The 27,869-nt window shown below is 37.6% G+C and overlaps 1 protein-coding gene across 1 annotated transcript; it reads left to right on the top strand.

Moving 5' to 3' along the window:
- Positions 1-10,748: 10,748 nt before the first annotated feature.
- On the top strand, positions 10,749-27,642 carry ENAM (enamelin; the record flags this gene model as incomplete). Its single annotated transcript, XM_080697224.1, has 8 exons — positions 10,749-10,802; positions 12,719-12,787; positions 12,910-12,954; positions 13,652-13,693; positions 15,655-15,912; positions 17,039-17,101; positions 19,643-19,693; positions 24,619-27,642. 8 exons carry the CDS (start codon positions 10,749-10,751, stop codon positions 27,640-27,642), a joined length of 3,606 nt encoding a protein of 1,201 aa, XP_080553350.1.
- Positions 27,643-27,869: the final 227 nt, after the last annotated feature.

Raw genomic sequence — 27,869 nt, 5'->3', positions numbered from 1 at the left:
AAATCCCAATTCAGTCTCTCCTGGTTTATGACCCTGTTACTTAATTTTTCTGTGCCAAAACAAGAGAATAGTAATAGATCCCAATACTCAGGACTATGAAAAATAATAAAATTTAACAATTTAACAAATAGTAAGTACTGCTATGCTTTTTAGAACTACTGATGCATTGCATATCTATGTTCACAGCCTCACAATTTACAATTGCCAAACTATGGAACCAGCCAAGATGTCCATCAACAGATGAATGAATTACAAAACCATGGGATATGTACACAAAGGAATTTTACTCAGCCATAAAGAAGAACACAACTGTGTTTACAGGGAAATGGATGGAACTGGAGAACATTATGCTAAGATTAGTCAGTCACAAAAAAATAATAAGTTGGACGCTCTCCCTAATGTGTGGAATCTACGGAGAAAAAGGGTCCTAGAAGGAACTCTAGACAAAGGAGGAGACACTCTAGATGAGCAAATAAGGCGACCTAACTGAGGGTGATTGAAGAGGAAAGAGGAAAATGTCCAAATGTACATGATTTACATTCACAAACATATCAAAGTCAGTCGCTAAGCAAAACATGAGAAGGAGGGAGGGGGAAGGGAATGGGGTGAGAACTGAGGAAGGGCTAAATGAGTGAGGTGTGCATGTATGCCTCTACCATCTTACACTCCATTAAGATGTATGACTGCAATGCACCAATAAAAAATAAATAAAATAACTGGAAGAATATAAAAAGTAACTGCTGATACATATATTATCACCTGTTATAATTGTTCAAATTTTTATTTGTGTAATATTTTAAATTTGCTGATTTGCCACACTTAACCCATATGATCTTTCTTTCTTTCTTCCTTCCTTCTTTTTTTTTTTTTTTTTTGTATTTGGGATTGAACTCAGGGCCATTCTACCTCTGGGCTACACTTAAAGCTCTATTTTATTTTTTATTTTGAAACAAGTCTCACAAAGTTGGTGAAGGCCTTGCTAAGTTGCTGAGGCTGGCTTCCAACCTGTGGTTCTCCTGTCTCAGCTTCCCAAGAAATGAGATCATAGGCATACATGACCACACCTGACTCCATAAGCTCTTTGGTGACAGAGATATTGCTTGTCATGCTTACCTTGGTGTTCCCAGGCCCTAGAATAGCACCTGACACAGAATGTGTGCTCAATAAATATTTACCAAGTTAACTGATTGATTTTAAAATGCATAATTCATTATAAAGAAAAACAAACTGTTGAGAATTTTGCCAAGAAGGATTAACAATGGACATTGACTAAGGCTCTAATGAAGAACTTGGTATTATCACAAAACAGAAAATACAAAACTTGATTAGAAGTACAAATCACAAAAATTAATTTTATACAACCAACTGAATGTATGTGATCTTTTTCTTACTGTTTATAACCACTTATTCTAAGGACCAGATTCATTTAAGCTGCTGTGATTGGTCTTAATACATTCAGCTAACACATTTTGGGAACATGGTGGGCCCCAGCACTGTGCTAGCCATAATGAGTAAGAAACGTGGCCCTTGCGGTAAGCACCAAGAAAAGGACTCAGTGGCTGTGAACAGACAGGACAGAAAAGTTGACTCTGCCAGGAGAAAAGGTAAAAGTTTCACAGAAGAGGGAACTTTTTTTTTTTTGAGCTGGCTCTTAAAAGATGTGGAGGAGTTTTCCAAGTAGAAGAAATGAGAAAAGAATTCTAGGCTCAGAAAATCACAGACCGACAGATAGGAAGAAAAATATGGAGAACCCGGAAAAGGGAATAGAATATGAGGACACACACCACGAGTGTCAGGATGTGAGGGAAAATTATGTGCTGTCGTGTTGAGGGAGACAGGAGGAGGCAGAGAAGCTTTGCCCGCCAAGCTGAGAAGTGTATATTTGTTCTGTGCCTCTCAAGAGACCCAAGAGTGGTACAGAATCGTAACTGGACTAGAGGAAATTCGCCCTGACAGTAACATGAAGGACTGGAGGTTGTCCATGGGAGAGGAATAGTTGAGGCATGAAGCCCCTGAGGGCTGTCTGTCTTTTTTCTTCTCTCCATCCTATCTGCCTGACTGTGTGACATGGCTGTGGGGCTCTCGTTCCCCTTCTCACTCTCCTTTTCTAGCTCTCACTGTTTCTTCCACTGTCAGGCTGTGGTATTTGGTACACTGAGTCTCCAACATGAAATGTGACATTAATCATTAAGAATTGCTCAAAATAAGATATTATGTTGTGCATATTAAATTAAAAGTCAGTGCCCCCAGCTGGGACTATTTATCACTAGTAGTAGATACCTTGGAAAAATCAAATAATCTCTCTACACCTTAATGTCCCTTAATTTATACAACAAAGGAATTGAATGACTACATTTTTTTTTTTTTTTTTTTTTTGCGGGTCTGGGGATGGAACCCAGGGGCATTTGACCTCCGAGCTACACCTCCTGCCCTATTTTTTATTCTTTATTTTGAGACAGGGTCTCACTAAGTTGCGGAGAGCCTCACTATGTAGCTGAGGCTGTCCGCGAACCTCAATCCTCCAGGCTCAGCCTCCCGAATGCTGGGATTACAAGTGTGCACCACCACACTCGGCTTGAATGACTAGATTTTATTTAGTTCCACAAATACATCCTGAGACCTACTATGTCCCAGGATCTAGGGATAAAGTAATGGAAAAATCCCCCCTGACTTTGTGGATTTATATTGTAGTGGAGGAAAACAGAAAATGAAATTTAAGCTAGGACATATGTGTGAATTGGTGATGTTTGCAATGGAGAAGAAAAAAACACGATGATGACGTTGCCATTTTAATTAGGTAAGGCTTCACTAAGATGATAGCAAATGACAGAAGACCTAAAGAAGACAAAGAAACCAAGCCAGCAGACTGTGATAAAAAGTATCCCATACAAATCACAGCCAGTGTAAAGGTCCTGAGGCAGAGGCATGCCTGGAGTGGTCCAGATAAAATAATGAGAACCAGATGCCTGGAGCAGAGGAGGGGTAGAAAGTTGCAAGAGCTGGACATCAAACAGGTGGGATGAGTTCACACAGGACCTGTGGGAACTGTGAAAACTGTCTTTATCGCAGGCTCCATAAGGAGCCACTGGACGAGGGTGAGGGTCTGACCCGTATCTGTAAAGTATCATTAACTACTGATTTGATAATAAACTACAGAGGGACAGAGATGCCAAAAAGGTAGTAAGATTGGAGCACAGTGGATGGAGATTTGTAAAGTGGTCTCCTGGATCTGTTTGAAGCTAAGGCTGGCAGGATTTGCCTAAGAATAAAGAAGAGATGGCCCCAAGGTCAAAGATGACCCCAAAGCTTTAGGTCTGAGGAACTACAAAAAAGAGACACATCTCTTTATATGACTCTTAAGGTCTCATCTGACTCTGAGTTTCTGTGACTTGCAGCAGTTCTCTCTTTCTTCATGGTGGAGCCTTTTGCTTATTTAGAAATGAATATTTAAAAACTAAAAGTTTATTCTATAGTTTACATTATTTTCTCTCTTCAGAAAGCTTTACACTAAAGGAAAGCCTACGACAAAATCCTTTGTACATGATGTACTGTAACATACATATCAAAGTCAACCACTAAGCCAAACATGAGAAGGAGGGAGGGGGAGGAAATGGGCAAGAGTTGGGTAAGGGCTAATTGGCTGATGTGTGCATGTCTGTCTCCACCATCTTGTACTCCATTAAGACATATGACTACAATGCACCAATAGAAGAAAATTTTTTAAAGATACAAATACAAAAAAAAAAACACTGAAATAAAAGTGCCCATTGTTTAAAAATCCATTATTTTCCAGTCGCTCGTCTTTTAAATGCTGATTGTACTGTGGTCCTGTGTTTCTTATAAACAAGGCAGTTGATTGAGTTGCTGGCAGGCTCAGAATAATCCCATCATCAGAGGAAGGCAGAAAAGCCCAGCTGAGCTCAAGCCAGAAACAAAGAAACTCTGCTGGTGACACTATTAAGTTACAAATTCTGGTGGCCCTGGCCAGGCTGTGCACCTTGTGGAGTTTGCCGAGCTGGCGATAAAGAAGGAAGTGGAGGCAGACCGATCTTGGTGCAAACACTTGCTCTGTGTATCCTGAGCTCCATGTTTGGTGCCTAATCATCCAACGCCTCAGTTTGCACGGGTGTTATACACCTACTGTTCAGAGTTGTGAGGAAAGGGCAGTATAGCTCAAGTAAGAAACAGAGGAGTCTAGCGACACATTATCCCGAGCGTAGGCTTCTGAGAGCCATTCCCTGTGAATAGATGGATGAACGTGGGCTGTGACCAGTAGGAAAGAGAACCCATATGATACCAAGCCATCTACAGAAGGCTGCTCCCCATGAACACGGGCCTGCTCAGGAAAAGGCTTGAAACGTATATATCACTTGAATATAGACATGTCAGTGTATGTACTAACACTTCTGGGGAAAGTGATTAGATTGTGTCTGGTAAGAAATGATGTAAGACTCAGTAAGCGTCAACTTACTCAATTATCTAGTCTGCTCTAACTGTTTATTTAAAAGTTGATTCATCCTGCCTAGCATGTGCTACATTTCCAATACCAAGAATTCTGTTTTTAAGAAAAGCAAACTTTCAATTTTTTTTTTACTTTGCAATTAGACTTCTTAAAAACCTTTACTTATGTCAGTATTTGGAATTAAAATTTTACAAATTTATTTCATCTCACTGCCCCAAAGTCATATGGTATTAGAATAGCCATTAGCCTTTTTAGGAAGCTGGGATAAGAAGACATGTAGTTTAGGTTTAATGGAATATGTTATGTGATTCTTGGTCAACTTCTGTATATAGTTAAAACATTGTGCAGGGCTCAGTGGCACACACCTGCAATCCCAGATACTCAGGAGACTGAAGCAGGAAGATCACAAGTTCAAGGCCAGCCTAGGCAACTTATCAAGAACCTGTCTCAAAAATTAAAAAAAAAAATTTTAAAAGGGCCAAAAAGGCTAGAGATGGAGCTTTGATTCTCAGTACTGAAAAAATAAATAAATAAACAAACAAACCAAAAAAAAAAATGTTACTTCTACCTCTCCTGCTCAACTTTCAATACCTAATTATTCAGCATGTGACCCAAAGGTGCAGGAACAGAGGTCGTATTGTGATCTGAATGTGTCTTTGGCAGCTGGCACTCAAACTACACAGGTATTAGAGGTGCAATGAGGCCTGAAACATAGAAGCCAGGTGCTATTAGAGAGGTACATTGGGCAGCTAGAATATTGAGCTGTTTTTTTTTTTCCTTTGGTGGTACTGGGGATGAAACGCTTTTACCTCCAGGCTACTCCCAGATCTATTTTTATATTTTATTTGGAAACAGGGTCTCTTAAGCCAGCATGGCTGGCTTCAAACCTGCGAGGTCCTCCTGTCTCCACCTCCCAAGCGTGGGGATTACAAGCGTGTACCACCACGCCATGCCCTAAGTATTTATTTTTGATAAGAAAAGAAATTGCAACAAATTTCAGACTTTAAAAAAGGTAGCAAGCTGGGTGTGGTGGTGCTCGCTTGTAATCCCCACACTTCAGAGGCAGAGAAAGGAGGATCACACAAGTTCAAAGCCAGCCTCTCTGGCTTAAGACACCCTGTTTCCAAAAAAAAATATGAAAAATAAGTGTCTGGGAGTGTAGCCCAGAGGTAGAAGGGTTTCCAGGAACCCCAGTACCATAAATTAATAAATAAATAAATAAATAAATAAAGCTTAATTTCTTATTTAATTTTGTATTTTTTTAATTTTATTAGTTTAGGACTCATATACCTTTCCTCTACCATTAATTAAACATCAAATTCAGCTCTGAGTTTCCTAGTAAGCATAGTAATGGGAGAACACAGACTATCACACAGTGGCTTTTATAGAAAAGGAGGAAATAAACTATAATAAAGTTAGGGAAAAAGTGATCGAATGTAAGATAATATTCTATGATGAGATGACATCAAAACCAGCTCATATGAAGTATTAAGAAGAAAAGAAACGTCCGACTCAGATGAAACCCTTACTATGAATGAAGTGCTATTGTAAACACTCAGTATTTCCAAACTGAGGGCTAAGGCCTGTGTTCTTAACCAACATTTTCTCCTCAAGGTGAGGAGAAGACAGTCTTCTTTGATTCTGAAAAATCTTAAAGCTGATCTTGAACATATGTAAGAGAATTAAAGTAAATGTCCCCTCAGAGGGTGGTCCAAATAAATAGCTACCCACCAGTAGTTACTCTCTGACTCACTGGATAAAATCTGATCAACTTCATGATAGCTTTTTTTTTGTGTGTGTGTGGTACTGGGGTTCCTGGTAACCCTTCTACCTCCGGGCTACACTCCCAGACCTATTTTATATTTTTGAAACAGGGTCTCTTACTCCAGCGTGGCTGGCTTCCAACCTGCGCGATCCTCCTGTCTCCGCCTCCCAAGCGCGGGATTACAAGCGTGCGCCACCACGCCCGGCCTAAGAAAGTTCTAATGATAAGAAACATTTATTATCTATTTACCTATAACATTTATTTGCCTTTATGTACTAAATATATAAATGAATCATCTCATTATATTCTCAAAAAAAACCAAAAAAGTAATACAATTATTACCCTCCCTATTTTATATATAAGGAAATTGATTTTAAAATAAATTGTAAAACAGGCGTGGTGGCTCACGCTTGTAATCCCCGTGCTTGGTAGGCGGAGACAGGAGGATCACGCAGGTTCGAAGCCAGCCGCGCTGGGTAAGAGACACTGTTTCCAAATTTAAAAAGTATAAAAAAGAGGTCTGGGAGTGTAGCCCAGAAGTAGAAGAGTTTCCAGGAACCCCAGTACCACCAAAAAAAAAAAAAAAAAAAAGTTGTGGAAGCCAGATTCGGAGGCCCTACTGAGTCCTAACTCAGAAAATGTCTTATCCTACCATCCTAATTAGCAAGATGAGAGGGGCTCCTAAGCCAAGGCTTTGCATCAAGAAGACACTCAGGAACTGTGTCATTCAACTAGTAAACATTTAATGTGTAAGAGATTAGACTACCCTTCCTCTTCTTTTTTTTTAGAAGAGTTTCACACATGTAGGGCCTGGAAATGTGGTATATGGATGATTTCAGAGGAAAATCAAGGTCATGGATGCACAGGCACTATTTCCCACCAGAAATGGAGCCCTGAAACACTATTTTGTCTCCATGCTTCATTCAGTGGTCCTACAGTAATAGAGTGCTCTGTTAATAATAATTCACAGAACTTAAGTTTAATAGCTGAAGATGTGTGTTCTCCTTCAGGGAGGAAAGAAATGAACATTTACACACAAACGCACAAATTCCTATATAAAATTTTTGGGTTGATAGGTTCCAGGTTGAAAAGCCTTGTTTTATAGATAAGATAAATATAGAAGAAAAAACAACAAAGAAATACACTTTAACAAATATATAAAGCTGAAAAATAAAACATGTTCACAAACAGCTGTAATTGTCTGGAGAGGAAAAAATAGTTTTAAAATAAAAATTGAGCCAGGCGTGGTGGCGAACGCTTGTAATCCCCGCGCTTGGGAGGCGGAGACAGGAGGATCGCGCGGGTTCAAAGCCAGCCGCCCTGGCTTAAGAGACCCTGTTTATAAATTAAAAAGTATAAAAATAGGTCTGGGAGTGTAGCCCGGAGATAGAAGGGTTTCCAGGAACCCCAGTACCACCAAAAAATAAAAAATATATAAATAAATAAAAATTGATGATTGGAATAAGTAGGGAAGATTCTCAATGAATTGGTTTCAAAACATTTTACGTACATGCGCTTTTTTTATTTATAAAGAAAAAATAGGTTGGTTGTTCTCTCAAACCAATTCAACAATACTAAAAGTTTACTCACTCAGTAGCATGACTAGATTTCATAAATGTGGATCCCTTCATCACCACCAACCTCCCTTATAGCAGAGGGAGCAACAGTAAACAGAAAGCAATCAACAGTGAGGCTTAGTAGCAATTCCTAACAACCTGTGACCGCTAACACCAGAATTAAAAACCCCAGCTTCTGTGTGAATGGCACAGCTAGACCTGGACCATCCAATACCACAAGTTCCACATCCCCTCCAAGAATACACTGTCCCCCTGGAATCTATCAACCCAAGAAATTAGAAAAGCTGGTCAAAAGTCAAACGGATAAGTGAACCCTCAGCTTCATGATAATACAACTACAGGAAAAAGGGTCCTAACACTTGCAAATTCTTCTCAATAAACACATCATATTATAATTGCTACTTATTTCTACAAGATCATACAAAGGCAGCCAGACACTTGAAGCAAATATACCTTGTCATATCACCATTAGAAATGACATAGAAAACTATTTTTGATGGAAAAGGATAATCATTATATACCGAAAACTAGAAAAGGATCGATACAAAATAGTATGTACAGAGCAACTTCATTTCTACTTTATGTACCTCACGCTGAGAGACTTTTAGAGTGCTAACTATTATCTGGTTATATGATGTCTGGGCTAATTTTGTCCTTGTCTTCTAGTTTTTCTTTTGTAAGAAGAAAAATGTTATACTTCTTTCTAAAAGACAATGAAATACGTAAACAACCATTCTTAGGGGGTTACCCTCAGCCAAATTTAAACTGATGGAGAAAGTCCATCCAGACAGACATTTGCTTCTATGTTTAGTGAACCTAAAGACACGCTTGTCTCAACTAGTCATCTTATGCCCCTTGGGTTCTACCCAGAGCACAGCACATATTGGCCTCAATACAAACTATCACTTTAAAAAAAAGATATAACTTTGCATATCTTGGATACATACAGACTTAAGAAATATTTCTAGCTTGATTAAACATAGTTTAGCAGTTTTATACTTTGTGGCACTAAATTTGGGGATCAGAGTGCTAAGAAATGCAGTGTTATTTGGCCTAAGATGAAAGACTTAGTACTTCTCATGCTTTGGAAGAATAGTACATGTACAACCATTGGATGAGCTCATGTACTCAATCAAACCCAGTAGAAATCAGCTTTTGGCATTTAATTTTTATCATTCTCAGTTTTTAAATGTCAGCTTAAACTAAGTAAATATCATCCCAACAAATATTTTATCTTGTGGCACTATAAGAGAATAGGAGAATACATGTTCAGCAATACAGCAAACTTTCTCTTATCAATGAAAAGTATAGTTGGAGCCAGGCATAGTGGTACATGCTTGTAATCCAGTACTTGGGAATCTGAAACAGGAGAATAACAATTCACAGCCAGCCCCAGTTTGGTGAGGCCCTCCACAACTTAGTGAAACCCTGTTTCAAAATAAAGAATAAAAAGCAGGGCAGGGGGTATATCTCAGAGGCAGAATTCCCCTGGGTTCAATCCCTAGTACCACAAAAAAATAAAGAAAAAGAAAAGTATAGTTGGATTTATTTACAAGTAAAATCTCTATTATAAAAAGTCAAATTGCAAAGAAAATCCATAATATAACTCCTTCAATAAATTTATCAATTCCTGTTTTCCTGGAGTCATATTATCATGAAGCTGAGGATTCACTTATCCTTTTGACTTTTGACCAGCTCTTCAAAACTTTGAAATCTCCAAGGACTAAACCATAATTTGACTTTAAACAGAAACTATGTCCTAGTTGTCTTCTGTAATAAAAATCAAATCAAGACATTCAGTAGGTCATGAATATAACACTGTAGTTCGTTTTAATTACATATTAAATATATTAAGTAAGTATATTGTTCTGTCTTTCTGTGATTGCAATGATTTATGACAATAGCATGACAATAGCATATAGTTAATATTCCCCTTTGTTCCCAAAATATATTCATATAAATGAAGTTTCTATACTTCAAAACCCAAATTCACAAGGAAAGCATCTTCTAAATCTTACTGCTGTAAGCTCATTTCACTGAACTGTTATTACACATAATAAGAGACTTGATTTGACAGCTCCTATAATAACACATTATAAATTTACATTGGATTTTTTTTACCTTAAACTCTTGTGATGGCAAAACCCTTTTCCTCAAAGCTGATTGGCTGTGCATGTCTGCAACAGTGCTTAAATGTGATCTTGCTAAGCCTAGGTTTCTGACAAGGAGGACTCTTTATTTTAAGTTTTTCGGTACTGAACATGACAGCTTCATGAAGAATTTTTGTTTTGTTATTAAAAATAAATGTGTCTTGCTTCTTGGCTTCCCCTGGCTTCAGCTACCCGTAGTCATTTTCACTGTAGATCATTATGACTATATTTGAAAGACAGGCTCACAAAGCTCAAGTTTATTTTTTTAAATATTGCAGCTTCTAACTGGCATTGGGTGAGTATTGGACATTATCAACCAAATAATGAACTTAGTTCATAGATGTTGACTGATTTCTTTATTGTATTTCTTGATCCTGGTTGTGTAATCATTTAAAGGTTTAAACTCCTTGGTTTATTTGGTATGTTTGTTTTTCTTGTAGGTGTTCTTCCAAACTACTTAAACCTTCTTTAATATTGTACCTTCGTACATTTTCTCATAAAGAAGTTAAATTTTATCAACATTGCACTAGAGGTATCTCAAAGTACAATGCCTCTGTCATTCTCTCTCTGATTTAGCTTTCATCCTAATCTTAAAGCAATAGAAGATTAAACTTGATTTTAAGGACCTGCTAATAAGGGTATCAGCAGATAAAAATCATTGGCATGGCCTGTGCTACCTTCAAGGTGAAGCTTTGCTATTCATTGAATTTATTTCCTTCACTCCTATATTTAAGTTTCTTCTCATGCTAAATCTTAAATTTTTTCCAAAGGCTTATGAAAATTCTGGTGGAAAGATGTGGCTGCTTCAGTGCAGGAAAGGAGCCTCTTTTCCTAAACTATATAACTTGGTGAGTATTTTCATTTATTGTTTTCAATATCTACTCTATCAAACTATACATGTGTCAGAAATATAATTGAGAAGATAAAATATATTTAAGTATATCAGAAGAACCAAAGAGCATCTATGCTCACATATTAAATGGGAGAATTAAGAACTTAGTCATTTTACTTCATAGCAATCATTGAGTATTATTTTCAGTTCAAAAAATAATTAATTGTTAGACTTTTATCCAATCAAGTACTTTTAAAGGTAGATGGGCTATTAAAAGCAATCCAACATACTATCTTGTCGGGCATGGTGGCGCCCACTTGTAATCCCAGCATTTGGGAAACTGAGACAGGAGGATTACAGTTCACAGGCAGCCTCAGCTACTTTGTAAGACCCTTTGCAACTCAGTGAGACCCTGTTTCAAAATAAATAATAAAGCCAGGCGTGGGGGCTCACGCTTGTAATCCCTGCACTTGGGAGGCGGAGACAGGAGGATAGCACAGGTTCGAAGCCAGCCTCGCTGGCTTAAGAGACTCTGTTTCCGAATAAAAATATGAATTCTGGGAGTGTAGCCCAAAAGTAGAAGGGTTTCCAGGAACCCCAGTACCAACAAAAAGGAAAGAAAGAAGAAAGGAAGAAAGGAGGAGAGAAGAAAGAAAGAAAGAAAGAAAGAAAGAAAGAAAGAAAGAAAGAAAGGAAGGAAGGAAGGAAGAAAAACAGGGCTGGGGGTATAGCTTGGAGGTATAATGTCCCTGAGTTCCATCCGCAGAATAATTAATAATAATAATAATAATAATAATAATAATAATAATAATAATATACTATCTTTACAAAAGAGAAAATAAATGGCATTTTATATTACTAATGTAAAAGGCCACATATTCCTTCATGAATGTGAAAAATTATGAAGAATCACTGTTCCAGCTACTATAGAGATGAAATTGATGATTTAGCAAGAAAGAAATTAAAAATTTAAAAGTTCCCCAAGAGCCAGACAGGGTAACACACACCTGTAATCCCAGTACTTGGGAGGCTGAAACAAGAGGATCACAAATTCAAGGACTCCCTAAGCTATATAGTAAGACTCTCAGTAACCTAATGAGACCCTGCTTCAAAACAAACAACAAAAAATGGGCTGGGGGTGTAGCTTGGAGGTAGAATGCCCCTGGGTTCAATCTCCAGTACCATAAAAAAAAGTTTCCAAAAATTTTGATACATAATCCTAGAATCATTTAAAAAGAAAAATCTCCACCAACATTCTTTTTTATAGTTTCCTTGTATTGTAACCTATACCAAACACACTTCTTATAGATTTTACTTATTTAATAAAGACATAAGTTTTCATTTCTGCGTATTTCTTTTTCCTGACTAGCCTTTGTGCAGAGGTGATTTTTAAATGTATAATAACAATAGAAGAAGCAGAAGAAAAAGCAACAGACAAAAAAAAGGGAAAAATGAAATTTTCCAGTTTATTTAATTAGAATTAACTTCCATATAATGGAATGCTGTCTATAACTTAGAAAATAATGCAAAGTCCTGATTTTAAAGTGTGAACTTATTAAAGCTGGATTATTCCACATAGTAAACATAGTTACTGTGCATTTCTAAACCAATTTGGCAACTAGAAACTCAAAGTCATAAATATTCCTATTTTTCAGGTAATTTTCTAGTTTCAAGTTAACATATTTTAGTCTTACAAACCATCTTCTCATACATTGAACGCTCCCCCCCCCCCACCATCTTACTTTTTTAATCTGACTCTTTAGACAGCTTGGAAGAGTCTCAGGTAGTAGCTAAAAGTTTTTAACATAAAAAAACAGCATTGATTCCTTGTATCTCTGTACTTTCCTTCACAGATGTAGAATAGCACCTAAATAACTGTAGATTGCCCTGTCATTTCACAGTCCAAAAATAATATTCAGTTGTATATCCTAGGTACCAGATGGAAAAATGAAGATTCTCTTGGTCTTTCTGAGTGTTCTTGGCAATTCTGCTGCCATGCCAGTGAGTATTTTTTAAATATCGGGCTTTTCTTTGTGTTCTGTCATTGCATGTCTTGGAAACGATTGTCAGGCTTGTTTTCAAGTGAGGTTCTGTATTTGACATGGATATTCTCTCAGTTCCAGATGCCTATGCCTCGAATGCCTGGGTTTAGCAGTAAAAGTGAAGAGGTATGTATGCCCAGTGTCAGGGGAGTTTTCCACAGTCCTATTGTATAAGTTCATTTTTTAAAAATTAGAATACTAGCAAATTTTCTGATTTATTATAAAGAGGCAAAGCGAGAGAGCTGAAAGCCTTAAACTCTTAAATCAAGGCAAAGTAGCAGTTTCCCAAAAATGATTCTACCTGTGTGTTTTAATGTTCCTTTTCAAGGTAAGCTGTGGTTTTACATTATTTAGTTGATGTTTAGTTGATAACTTCTTAGATAACTTTCTTAGTTAGCAAAGAAAGCTATTGTATCAAGGATTGTTAGCAAATAAGTATCTTTTACATAACACATACTAGAGTCATTATCCAAATTCAATACACATCAGAAAGAAGAATCATTTTATCATAGAATGATCTTGTTCTCAAATCCGTAACTCCAAATGAGTAGAAAAGAGCATTCAAAAACTCTAAAGTAGACCAGACGTTTATTTTCTATTATTCTATACTGAGTCTTCCAAAAATAAAATTCTGACTTAAAAATTAAAATACCCTAAAATTTTTTTGTTAATGAATACTTATTTAAAATTCATGGATAACTAGTAAAATACATTATTGTTTTTGTGCCTTAAAATAAAAAATTCAACTTATTTCTTATGATTTATGAATTGACTGAATAAAAAGTTTTCACTCTGCCACATTAATGGATTCCTTCCCTTGCAGATGATGCGCTTTGGTCAATTCAACTTTATGAACTCCCCACATGTAAGTTATTCTTTGTATTATCTCTGAGGATTTCTTATTTATATCCAGATAGCTACATTATAAGCTAGATTATTTTCTTAGCTAATTGAGACACTAATATACATCTTTATGCTTTAAACATAATCACTGTAGAAGTTACAAAGAGAGAAAGCATTTATCTTGTCCATCATGTCAAATTTTCTCCTTAATAATATTATTATTATTCTTTCCTCCAAATTTATTAATTACAAGTATTTTTATATCAAAAATTGGTTTTAGGAAAAGATCACAGAACATATTTACAATTAACAACAATAAAAATAGTATAGTAAAGCCAGGCATGGTGGCACACGCTTGTAATCCCCGCACTTGAGAGGCAGAGACAGGAGGATCGCAAAGGTTCGAAGCCAGCCACGCTGGTTTAGAAGACCCTGTTCCAAATAAAAAGTATAAAATAGGTCTGGCAGTGTAGCCTGGAGGTAGAAGAGTTTCCAGCAACCCCAGTGCCACCAAAAAAAAAAAAAAAATAGTATAGTAAATACTATCAGGAAAGTAAATATTATTTGAATTATCTTGAGAGTTAATATTAAAATGTGAAATGGGACTTGTATTCTATGAAATCAATGTAGTTTACATGAATCAATTGTTAATTGTATGTTTTGGTGTCATTTTTCTACCAAAAGTATATAAAAGCCCAATAATACAGCATGCCACCTCTGTCTTTTATGGCATAATCATTATGGCCATTTGCAAGGGGAAGGAATCAAAGACTTCATCAATTTTCTTTCCATCCTTTTAAGTCATTCTCTCTTGAAGCCCTTTAACTAAAATCATTATTTTCAATATTCTTTTTCTTCAACATTTTGTTGGCCCAGCTTTTATACACCCTCATTCTTGGTTTTAGCACCTTTGCCTGAGTTGAAATTTTCACCAACTTATTCGTTATAAAATCTTGCATCTTAACACAGATTTACAATTTTGTCTTCCACCAATTTTCATCATCTTTGCACTGCACTATGGGTAATCATCCAATGCTAGGTAAGATACAAATTAATAAAGGCTGGAGATAGAGACTGGAATTAAATCATGGAGGAAATGTTTGAATAGGAACTGATGTAAAAGAATTCATAAATTAGCATTTTCAGATTATAAGTACTTTTGCTTCCCTGTCCATCCTTTTAATTGTGGAGATTCTAATAATAAAAACAGAGTTAATTAGTATTCATCTGAAGCCAAGAAGCATAGGCACTATATTAAGGTATTTATACAAACAGAACTTTTATTCTTTCTGTTTTTGTTGTTTTTTGTTTATTGTTTTTCTACTTTGCTTTACAGTCTCACTTCCTACATCTTAATTTTGCTTTTTTCCTCTCTTTATCCAGCCTTATAATAACTCACATGGTGTTTGTTTGTTTGTTTGTTTGTTTGTTTGTGTTTTTGTTTTGTGTGGTACTGGGGATTAAACCCAGGGATATTCTACCTCCAAGCTACACCTCCAACCCTATCTTATTTTTATTTTGAAACAGGGTCTCATTAGGTTGATGAGAAGCATACTACTCGCTGAGGCTGTCTCCAAACCTGTAATCCTCCTGTCTCAGCCTTCCAAGTACTGAGTATCAGATTACAAGTGTGTGCCACCACGACCAGCTTCACATGGATTTTGAATTTGAAATCAAATTCGTTGTACACTAACTTGTAACATAGCTGAGTCAGAATTTTAAAGTTAGAAAATCATCAAACTCTTAAAATTTCTCATTGAATCCTACCTTATTGTTAGTGTGGTTTTCTAGAAGACTGAAGTTTATTTCGGTAAGGCAACGTGTAAAGAAGTTCCTACTAAAGATCTTGAAGCTTTCGTTGTTGAGTCAAATTAAATAGGATTTTTTAGTTCCTTCTCTGGGCTTTGGAGGCTGACATCAGAAGACAGAGAGAGTCTGAATGTCAACCCTAATGTTTTGTCGCTGTTCCTTCTGCTCTTTCAGATGGCACCTATGAATCCTTATGGAAATGGTTTCCAAATCCCTCCTCAGTTCCCACAGTACCAGATGCCCATGTGGCCTCAGCCACCACCCATTGCATGGCAAAATCCCCCAGCACCCAAACACCAGAGCAGGATTGATCAAACCCAAGAGACCCAGAAACCCACCCAGACTCCGCCACAAAAATCAACACAAAAGCAGCCTTTAAAGGAGCCATCACAGGCCCCACCTAAGGAAAAAGAGGGAGCTCCACCTCATCCGGTGAGAAAATTATCAAATCTGGGTTATAAAATGCTCTAAAGGGATTTGGAGGGGCATACCATTTCTGCTTCATACTTCCTTCAAAACTACAGGTTCTGTTACGTAGTAATATGAAATTTAGTTTTGACATTTATCCAAAACTGCCTGATGAGCCAATTCCAGTCTTATTTAAAATATTTCTACCTTTTGGAGAACCTTTTAAAAAAAAAACAAAGTCAACATGGTACAACAAAATGACTGCTAATATAAGAGTCAAGAAACAAAAGCTCAGCTGGGCATAGTGGCACAGGCCTGTAATCCTAGTATTTGGGAGGCTGAGACAGGATGATAGCAGATTTGAGGCCAGCCTCAGCAATTTAGCAATCTCAACATAATGTCAACTTAATGAGATCCTGTTTCAAAAAATAAAAATAGGGCTGGGGGTGGTCAAAGGTAGAATGCCTCTGGGTTCAGCACCTAGTTCCAAGAAAAGGAAGGGAGGGAGGAGGGAGGGAAAGAGACTCAAGTTCTACCCCTGCTCTGTTTATTTGTATGATCATGAACAAGTCACTTCACATTTCTAGTAAACTGTCTCCTCATGAGTAAACAAAGTCCTTTCCAGATCTATGCTTAATCTAAAATATGGCTCTAAAATTAACACTGCTTACAGTACTCCAATATGTCATGAGTGTAGTCCTGATGTAAGAAGATGTGCAATGGTTCCTCAAGATCTCATCCTGTGTAGAGCTTTAAAAATACCGACTCTGGGTCATTTTATTATCACATACTTATATTTATAGGGAATGCAAAATTGAATGGGTTTGAATTCTTTGGGGCAAATGACGTAACTTCTCTGAATCTTAGATTCGTAAGTAAGTTGGGAATGTTAGTAACAGTGCTACTCTTCCATGGTCATCTGAGCACTAAAGGAGCTTAACAATATTAAATGTTCAGCAAGTACTTGGAACATAAATGTTCAATAATACCAATTGTTATTATCTCAACAATACAACAAGAATACATACATATACAGAGTTTAATACAAAAAAAATAGGCCTCCATGCTTCAAATAACAATACTCAGTTAATTTATTTCATTTTTCAGTTGTTCTAGTTCCACATGACTTCGATTCTTTCTTTTTCTCTAGGCATTCCCACCATATGGCAATGGACTTTTTCCCTATGGCCAGCCACCATGGCCAATTCCACAGGTAGGAATGTTCTATCTTTACACTACAAATAAAAAATAATATTATCATGGTATATCTTAAATTAATACAAGTTCACACACTCTAATGGGATGCCATATAACAATAGGTAGAAAATATGAAATAAAATCATCCATGAGTAATCATGCAGGAAAATGATTTTAAAAAATTTAAGGAATCATTTACTCAGACTAAATGGTGACATAAACACAGCCAAAATCACCAAACAGCAACTATTAACTTAACTAAAAATTAATTTTAGAGAGTTTTAACATTTTAAAACTATTTTCCTCCTTCCCTATGAAATTAAATATCACAATGATCATCCCCACTTAATGTAATGGGGAAATTGGGACAAAATGGAGTTTGAAAAGCAGAAGGTAAAACCAGGTGTTGTGGTACATGCTTGTAATTGCAATAATTTGGAGGCTGAGACAGGAGGGTCACAGGTTCAAGGCCAGCCTCAGCTACTTAGTGAGGCTCTCTGCAACTTAGTAAGACCCTGTTTCAAAAAAATGACTAAAAAATAGAGCCGGACATGGTGGCACACACTTGTAATCCCAGCATTTGGGAGGCCGAGACAGGAGGATCACGGATCACGGACAGCCTCAGCTACTCAGTGAGGCCCTTTGCAACTCAGCAAGACCCTGGTTTCTTTCTTTTTTTTTTTTTTTGCGGATCTGGGGATGGAACCCAGGGGCATTTGACCTCTCAGCTACAATTCCTGCCCTATTTTTTATTCTTTATTTTGAAACAGGGTCTCACTGAATTGCAAAAGACCTCACTAAGTAACTGAGGCTGTCCACAAACGCGATCCTCCCATCTCAGCCTCCCGAATGCTGGGATTACAAGCCTGTGCCACCACACCCGGCAGTAAGACCCTGTTTCAAACTAAAGAATAAAAAAAAAATAGGGCTGGAGGTGTAACTTGGAGGTTGAATGCCCCTGGATTCCTTCCCCAGTACCACAAAAAAAAAAAAAAAAAATTAGGGCTCGGGGTATAGCTCAGAGGTGGATTTCCCTGGGTTCAATCCCTAGTATAGCAAAAAAAAAAAAAAAAAAAAAAAAAAAAAAAAGCAGAAGGTAAGTTACAACTAGGCTAAAATCTTTCTATCATATCTTATTTCTAGCCACAAATACATCATAATAAAGAATATTACAAAATAATATAAAAATCTTAAAAAGGTTTTAAATTTTGAGTTATTTTAATAAAGCAATACTTAAAATGAAGCATAGCCATTAAAATATAAATGGTGAAATAAACTATATGAGTTAAATTAATAGCAAAGGCCAGTTATCCCAGCATGGTGTCTCACACCTAAAATCCCAGTACTTGGAAGGCTGATACAGGAGAATAGCAGGTTCAAGCCCAACCTCAGCAACTTAGCAAAACCCTGTTTAAAAATGAAAAAAAAAAATTTTTTTAAGGGTTGGGGTGTAGCTCAAAGGTAGGATGCCCCTAGATTCAGTTCCCAGTAATATATATATATTCAGTATATATTCAGGTGTTTAGAAAAAAACTAAAATGACATTAAGAAATACTTTATGACTCTTCGTTCAGCTATGGCATAGTTTTTCTTATCTGCAACTCTATAACCAAAAGGGCTTCTTATCAAAGATAAGGAACAGTTTATTTCAAGGAGTAAAAGATACTTACTTTCTTTTTATTTAAAAGTGCCTTCCTTTTATTGACTATACTGAACTAAGGAAACTAAAACAGTTCTAGGTAAATATTTTTACAGCAACATGATTCTCATACTTAAATAACTATTGATCTAACTACTCAGAATTTCTTAAAAGTCTATGAGAACCAAACTGCTATTCGAAGCCAAAACTGATTAAGAAAATTAGCCCTAAATGTGAAGCAAGCTTTCTAAAAATAATATCATAACTTTACCTACCATTAGATATTCTAATATGAATGTTTGGGTTTGAATCAATCTCTCTCTCTCTCTCTTTCTCCCCCCCCTCCCTTCTTCCTTCCTGCTCCCTCCTCTCCTCTCTTCCTCTCCCCCTCCCATGGCAGAGTGTGATGAAGAGGTAGAGGTTATGAGCGTTAGGGTTAGGAGGGTAGGGTGATGGCTAAGAGATGTGGGACAATTGAGTAGGGCAATTCTGAATAGATAATGAGAGCGAATGACCCAGAAGCTAACCACTCTAAGTACTAATTCCCAATTACTGACTTGAGATGATGATGATGATGGTGATGATGACAATGATTTGAGTACTGGTGATTGAACCCAGGGGCATTTTATCTCTGAGCTACATCCCCATCCTGTTTTTTTGTTTTGTTTTGTTTTGTTTTGTTTGTTTTGTTTTGTTTTTGAAACACGGTCTCACTAAGTTGCTGAGGGAATCTTAAGTTGCTGAGGCTGGCCTGGAAACTGCAATCCTCCTGTCTCAGCTTCCCAAATCCTGGGATTACAGGCATGTGCCATCATGCCCAGATGACTTGAGCTAATTTAACACACCTTCAGTATTAGCAACAAATAGCAGCATATAAAATGGATTCCTCCTGTGTTCATTGTATTTTTTACCTTTCAGAGGGTACCGCCCCAAGCTTATGGACGTCCAGCACTCAGTAATGAAGACGGAGTAAGTACAAGTAAAGCTACATTCCCTATTAGAAATTACAATCTAGTAGCCTCTACTTTTTTTTGCAATGAGAAGTTAAATAATTATTTCCTGAGTTGTTCAAGGTCAGGGTGTAGACCCAGTGTGGAACTCTTACATAGTGCTTATATCACACAAATGACACTCTCCCACACTGCCACTGAACTAGGAAAAAACATTTTACCACCACCAGTGTAAATCTCTTTCAAGTCTTTTCATTTCCTAGCCATACTTAATTGCAGAGGATTGCATCTCAGGGTCATTCTTTAAACCTTGTGATCACGTGTTTCCAACTGCTTGTCTCCATTCTCTGCATGTAGAATATTTCTTCACTTTTTCTTGACTTTCCTGTCCTTGACACATTCAAAGACCAGACACTTTGCAGAATGGCTTCCAATATGCATCTTTCCAGTGTTTTCTCCTGAGTAGATTCAAGCTGTGCACTTCTTTGGGATAACACAGAAGCCAGGTAATGTTCTTCCGTTTGCACGCCTGTGACACAAAATCTAGCATGGCCCCGTTACAGGGGCGTTCATTCCAATTATGTGCTGAGTAATGCCTCCTGTGTGTTCCTACTACACTTCCTTTCTTTCCTTTTTTTTTCAACAAGCATTTTGTGTGTATGTGCGGAACATAAAAACATCTCTTTAGAATCAATTATTATTTCAATAGTTTCTGAATAGTGTCCTGCCTATTTCATTATTAAATTCACATTTATTAGTTGGCATTATGCTCCAAGGAAGAGATTTCTCTGCTCCCCATTTTATTTATGTATCTATTTCACATCAGTATAAACTCGTGAACTACTATTTTATTCAACTGGTTATAATTTGTTGTCAGCGTTATTTATTTTGATGCTCAAATTGTCCCACATTTGACTGATAAAATCTCTTTTGAGTTGGCTCCAATATTTGTTTGCTATATTCTTGGAATTGTTGGAGCATTTATTTATTTTCACGCAGAATATGGTACTTTGGGCTCATCTTGTACTTTTGTATTTTCTTTGCCTGGCTCTGAAATCATCCATTTCTGTAAGAAATCCTGCTTTCTTTTAGTGAAGAATATTTGGGAAGAAAAATTGAGATTTGGCAATATACATATACTTTCACCATTGGCATTTATATTTTTCCGACTTTAGTTGCTTGCCTTCTCTCATGCACACGCTCATCCTTTCTTCCTTCCTTCTTTCCTTTTTTTATTTATACTTTTATTGGTGCATTATAATTATACATCATACCAAGGTATAGAAATATAGGAATATATATGCACACAACACTTGGTGTGTCCCCCCAGATCCCATCCTGCTCTCTCCCCTTCCCTGTATATGTCATTGATATTGGCATTGATAATTTTATACACCTTTATAGCAGTATTTAAATTGTTACCTTCATTACATCTCTATCCTCCCTTCTCCCTCCCCTAAATCCCTCCGTTACTCCATTAGAGTTTCTACTCCTTTACCTAAGGTCTCTTTTTATTTACATAATTTATCTCCAGCTCTCATTTATGATAGAAAATATACAACTATTCACTCAGACTGGCTAATATCACTTAGCATAATGTTATCAAGTTCCATCCATTTTCCTGCATATTTTGTTCTTTATGGCTGAGAAAATTTCATTGTGTGTATATGCCACACTTTCTACTTTTTGATCCACATCTAATAAAGTCAAAAATCCTACATACGAAGCCAGGCTTGGTGGATCATGTTTATAATCCCAGTATTTGGAAGGCTGAGACGGAGGATCACAGGTTCCCAGCCAGCCTCAGCTATTTGGTGAGACACCTTGCAACTTAGTGAGATCCTGTTTCAAAATAAATAATAAAAAAATAAAATAAACTGGGGGCGTAGATCAGAAGTAGCATGCTCCTGGGTTCAATCTCTAGTACCGCAAAAAAAAAAAAATCCTATATATGAACCTTCTGTAGTTGAAGCTCCCAATACTTAAAAAGAAAAGAAAAGAAAATCAAGGCACTGACCTAAAGAAAATGTGATATATCATTTCTCCTCTACATGTATTGGAAGATCTCTCTCATACACTTACTAGGAAAATTAAAAAGGGTTTTTTTCAAGGTTGATGCTGGACCCTAGACAGTGATAAATAAAAAAGTTAACATCTTACAATGTTATCTTCAGAGCAGAATTAAATCATCTAAAGCCCTCACCGTACAAATAAATTAAAGCCAAAAGATGATAAATTACTATTCAACTTAACCTACTGAGTTAGTGGATAAACTAGACACAGAACCTAAGTCTTTTTATAACTTTTACTACAACACACTCTGAATGATACAAGGTGATAGGTCTTAAAATATTCTAGCACTGTGTCATCAAATAAGCCATTTTAGCAGTTATGACTTGCCACCCCACACCTGGAACTTATGTCCTCTTATTCCCTGAATATGTGATATGTGCTCAGTGAAATACAGAAACTAATAGCTTTGTGAGTGGTAGAGGGAACCAGAGTGTCCTTAAAATAATGATATAGAAGATTACTATGTCAATAATAATATAAGGTGTTTTTAAAAATGTATCATTATGGAACTGGGTATGGTGGTGCATGCTTGTAATCCCAGTACTTGAGAGGCTGAGACAGAAGGATCACAAGTTCACAGCCAGCCTCAGGAACCTAGCAAGGCTTTCTTCAAATTAATGAGACTCTCTTTTAAAATAAAAAAATAAAATCGGGCTAGGAGTATAGTTCAGAGGTAGAATGCCACTGGGTTCAATCCCTAGTACCACAAAAATACACACACACACACACACACACACACACACACACACACACACATACATGCACACACTATCGACGGCCAGACATGGTGGTACATGCCTATAATCCCAGTACTTGGCAGGCTAAGACAAGAAGATTACAGGTTCAAGGACAGCCTCAGCAATTTAGCAAGATCCTATTTCAGAATAAAAACTGAAAAGGGTTAGAGGTGTAGCCTGGAGGTAGAATGTTCCTGGGTTCACACCCTAGTATTAAAAATGGGGGTGGGGGGCTGGGGCCCTGCTTAAAAATTATAGGTAGATAGATCATTATAAAGTAACTTCAAATTAAAATGATTCAAATAACTATATGCAACCTAACCTAGAAATTAGCACTTCAAATTTTCACCAACGTAATATGAGACAGAATAACCCAGGCAATTGATGTAGTCTGCAGTCTACTGCTCTAGGACACTGCCAGATTGCTTGCATGATGTTGAAGATACCTCTTCATCTGTGTTTCATCAGCTCTCCCCACAACTAGAGATTAAAAAAAATACTTTTTCCTTAGATTTTATTTCTTTATGAGAAAAAGTAAATGACTTGAATACCTCACAAATATCTACAAAATTGAGAGCTTATGATTGAATCATTCATTAAATGAAAAATCTCCATGGGAAAATCAAGTGGGAGGGAAAGATGCACAGCTTAAATTCAATGGGATGATCATTTTAACAAAAGTCTATATTGTTGTGTACACGTGGGAGTAGAGCTTGACTCCGACCAGGGAAGTCAGCACAGAGAGGTAGCCATCAAGCTGAGTCCTGACGGTATCAAGTGTGCCAGAAAGGATAAATGTGTTGGCGAGAAAAGGTTGGATGCAAAGAAGCAAGAAGGTGTGTGCAATGACACTGAAACATAAAGAAAATTGAGCACTCAGAGAACTAATAGTAGTTCTGACTTGAAACTGCATAAAGTACGAAGGAGAGAAACAAGGCTGAATGTAATAGTTATGGTGCAGGTGATCATAGAAAGTATTGTTATTATATAATGTATAACGTATAACAAGTATTAGTAAGTACCTATTCCAGGCATAGAGCCTTACATATGTTGTATTATTTGACCTTTATGACAAGCTATAAAATTGAGTTTAATTTATTATTATCTCCATATTATAAATGAATAAACTGAGACTAGCCAAAAGGCATAGTATTATACTAGTGTAACAGGGATTTTTAACTCAGATCTGCCTAGAGCTCCACTGTTCAGCACCAAACTGTGCTACTTATTATAATAAGCTGAAGAGTTCATTCTGTAAGACAAAAAGAACTTCAAATACATACTAAAAAAGGAAAGTGATAGAATTCCCACATATCCAAGCCCAGCCTATATTACTCTGATGACAATGGAGAGGCAAGATTAGAGAAAAGTAAAATTACATACAGAGCAGCCCATAAGAAAACCAATGCGACAACTCAGGAGTAATGGGAATAAAGGAAGAGAAAGCCAGAGTGAAACTAGATTTTCTAGGACTTGGTCCAAACTTGTCTGGAAAAATAAGGGAAAGAGTAGAAATCTGGGAAAATGAGTTGAGAGTGGTGATACAGAATAGATATAGAATTTTAGGGAAGGAAGTTTTGGGGGTGATGAGCATTCAGTTGGAGTTCATCCTAATATGTTTGGTGAAGCAGCCTTTCTGCTTCAGTCTGAGGAGAGAGTGTCAGGGAACAGAGCTATATGCCTTTGGGAGTTCTCAACATGTTTCCATATTGCAAGCATTGACATGCAATAGATTGCTAAAGGTATGTGTATAAAGTGAAAACTGAAAATGAGGAAGATAGAGGATGAAGTAAAAAAAAAAATTAAACCACAAATTTAAGATCTAGACCCAGTGGTCAGAAAGAGTACCAGAAGAGAAAAACAAAAAGGTAGTAGCAAGAAATCAAATTTCAAGAAAGAAAACATAGCCCATGGTGTTAAAAGAAGCATGGAGCTGATAAGATTTCCCTATTATGCAACAAGCGATGTGTGCATATATGAATGTATTACTTTGAATTTCACTCTGCTGTACAATTACAATGTACCAATAAAAGTATAAAACAAGTGGTTTCCCTAGTATATTAAAAAAAAAGTCTAAGCAGCACCATGGCAGAAAACAAAGAATAATAATTAATTTCCATCTTCTTTCCTACAGAATCCTTATTTTGGATTTTTTGGGTATCATGGCTTTGGAGGCCGTCCTTATTATTCAGAAGAGATGTTTGAAGACTATGAAAAACCCAAAGAAGAAGATCCTCCTAAAGCAGAGAATACACCCACGGAACCTTCAGCTAATTCAACGGCTACTGAAACTAACTCTACCCAGCCAAATTCTGGTAGAAGTCAAGGTGGAAATGATACCAGCCCAACAGGAAACATTCCCCCTGGGCCAAACATTGGAAGCAGCAATCCTACAGTTCAAAATGGGGCTCTCCCACCCCCTACAGTTAATGTTTCAGGTCAGGGAGTATCCAGAAGTCAAATCCCATGGAAACCAAATCAGCCAAATATTTACGAAAGGTATCCAAATCCTAACACCCGAAATTTCCCTTCAGGAAGACAATGGAATCCCACTGGTACTGTCACAGGGCAGAGACAGTATGGGCCCTTCTACCGAAATCAACAAATTCAAAGGGGTCCTCGATGGAACACCTATGCGTCGGAAGGCAAACCAGCAGCTCGTCCAGGAAACCCAACTTATCGCAGAGCTTACCCTCCTACTTCAAGAGTCAATTACCCAAATTATGCAGGAAATCCAGCGAATTTCAGAAGAAAGCCTCAGGGGCCAAATAAACACCCCGTGGGGTCCAATGTTGTCGTGGGATCCAATGTTGTCGTGGGATCCAATGTTGCCCCGGGATCCAGTGTTGCCCCGGGATCCAATGTTGCCCCGGGATCCAATGTTGCCCCGGGATCCAATGTTGCCCCACTGAGTCCCAAACAGAGTACTACTGGCCGCAGTGAAAAAATACAAACTCCAAAAGAAAAGCCACCAGGTCAAAAAGAAAGAGTAGTCAGTCCTACAAAGGCTACAGCTGACCCCTGGAGAAACTCTCATGTTTCTCCAGGAGTTTCTCCAGGGGTTAATAAACCAAATTATCATGGAGTTAATAAACCAAATTATCATGGAGTTAATAAACCAAATTACAAAGTGTCTCGCCCTGAGGGGAACATGCTGAGTCCAAATCTTAATTCTATTAATCAACGTGAAAATTTATATTACCCAAGAGGAGATTCCAAAAAAGCACCAAGTTCTGACATACAAACCCAAAGCCAGAATTTGCCCAAAGGAATTGCTTCAGAGCCAAGAAGAACCCCATTTGAATCAGAAACTAATCGACCTGAATTAAAGGCAAGTACACATCAGCCTATATACCCAGAGGAAATCCCTTCTACTACAAGACAACATTTTCCTGCTGGAAGAACTACTTGGAACAATCAAGAAAGCCTTTCAACCTTTAAGGAAGATCCTGGGAGGCAGGAAGAACATTTACCTAATCCTTCCCATGGCTCTAGAAGCAATGTTTTTTATAATGAATATAACCCTTATTATCCCAGAGAAAAGTCACCATACATTAGAAACAATGTGTGGGATGAAAGAATTGATTCTCCCAATCCTATACAGCAACCAGAAAATCCGAGGTACTCCCTGAATACTCCAGACCCAAAAGAGATGTTCCATTATAATCAGGAGGACCCAGCTGATCCAACTGGAGATGAATCTTTTCCAGGACAAAACAGATGGGGTGAGGGTGAGGATGAGGTGAGCTTTAAAGGAAGCCCAACAGTTAGGCACTATGATGGTGAGCAATATGCCTCAAATCAACCAAAAGAATATCTTCCCTATTCCATAGGTAATCCATCAAAACCCAGGGAAGATTTTCCTTACAATGAATTTTATCCCTGGAGCCCAGATGAGACTTTCCCACCATATAATCCAGGTCCCACTATATCACCACCTGTGGACAGCAGGGGATATTATACTAATAATGCTGTTGGAGAAGAAGAAAACACCCTCTTTCCTTCATGGAACTCCTGGGACCACAGGATTCAACTCCAAGGACAGAAAGAAAGAGACCCATATTTTAACAGAAATGTCTGGGATCAGGCAACAAATTCACACAAAGAGAATCTGCGACACCAAAAAGTGAACCATCCCTATTCCAGTAACTCCCCAGCTGGCCTTCAGAAAAATCCAACATGGCATGAAGGTGAGAGTCTGAACTATGACATGCAAGTTACTAGGTTAAATTCACCAGAGAGAGAACACTTGGCTTTCCCAGACTTAATTTCTCAAAGTTACCCATCAGATCAAAATGAAGCACATTTATTTTACGAAAACCAGAGAGGTTCCTGCTGTGTTGGCACCTCCACAGGGTACAAGGACAATCCACTGGCTCTACAAGACTACACTCCAACCTATGGTCTTGCACCAGGTGACAACCAAGACACCAGCCCTATGTATACAGAAAATAGTCATACCACACATACACAACCTATTGTCTCCCCGACAAGCATCCTACCCGGCCAAAGAAACAGTTCAGAAAAGAAACTGACTGGGGAAATCCCAAACCCAAGTGCTTTTAGAGATGATGTGTCCACTCTGAGAAGGAACACACCATGTTCTTTAAGGAAGCAGCTGGGCCAAGTGGGAGTTATGTCCTTTCCTGAAGCCAGCTCTCCTCAACCAAAAAATATACCTTGTCTCAAAAGGGATCTTGGAGGAGATGGAAACAATGTTCTGGATCAGATTTTTGAAGACAACCAACTCAATGAAAGAGCTGTGGACCTTACCCCAGAGCGGCTTATTATTGGTACAGCTGATGAAGGCCTCAAGCCAGAAGGCATTCAAAATGATGTCCAAGGAAATGAGGGTGAAAAGCAGCAACAAAGACCACCACGCATCCTGAAGTTGCCATGCTTTGGCTCCAAGTTAGCAAAGCTTCACTCTTCCAGCACTGGAACTCCATCTAGCAATAGAAGACAAGACCCATTTGATAGAGATCTAACTCTGCCTACTGAGAATCCTAACACATTAGCTGGGTTAGCTACTGGGGAGCCATTTAAGAATATAAATGTAGACCAACTTAATGCAGATGAACACACTCTATTTGAATCCTTTCAAGAAGGGACCGATCTACAGGATCAGATGCAAGACTGCTTACTACTTCAGGCCTAGGGATAACTTCAACCAAACACTCTTAGGGGGAGGAAAATAATATTCTCCACCAATGACTCCTCAACTTTTTTGCTCCAGACTAATTATCAGACCTTCTTGGTGATCCTTAGATTTTTTTCCCCCATCACTGCAGTAGGACTAAATGGCCCAGGGGAGTAGTGAGATTGGGCCTCTGGGGGTGGCTGGACCCAGTACTGTCACAAACTAGTGAAGATCTAAGGAAAAGC

The sequence above is a fragment of the Muscardinus avellanarius genome, assembly GCF_963383645.1.
Source record: "Muscardinus avellanarius genome assembly, chromosome: 6".
NCBI classification, from domain to species: Eukaryota; Metazoa; Chordata; class Mammalia; order Rodentia; family Gliridae; genus Muscardinus; species Muscardinus avellanarius.
This window is presented reverse-complemented; position numbering and strand designations above follow the sequence as displayed.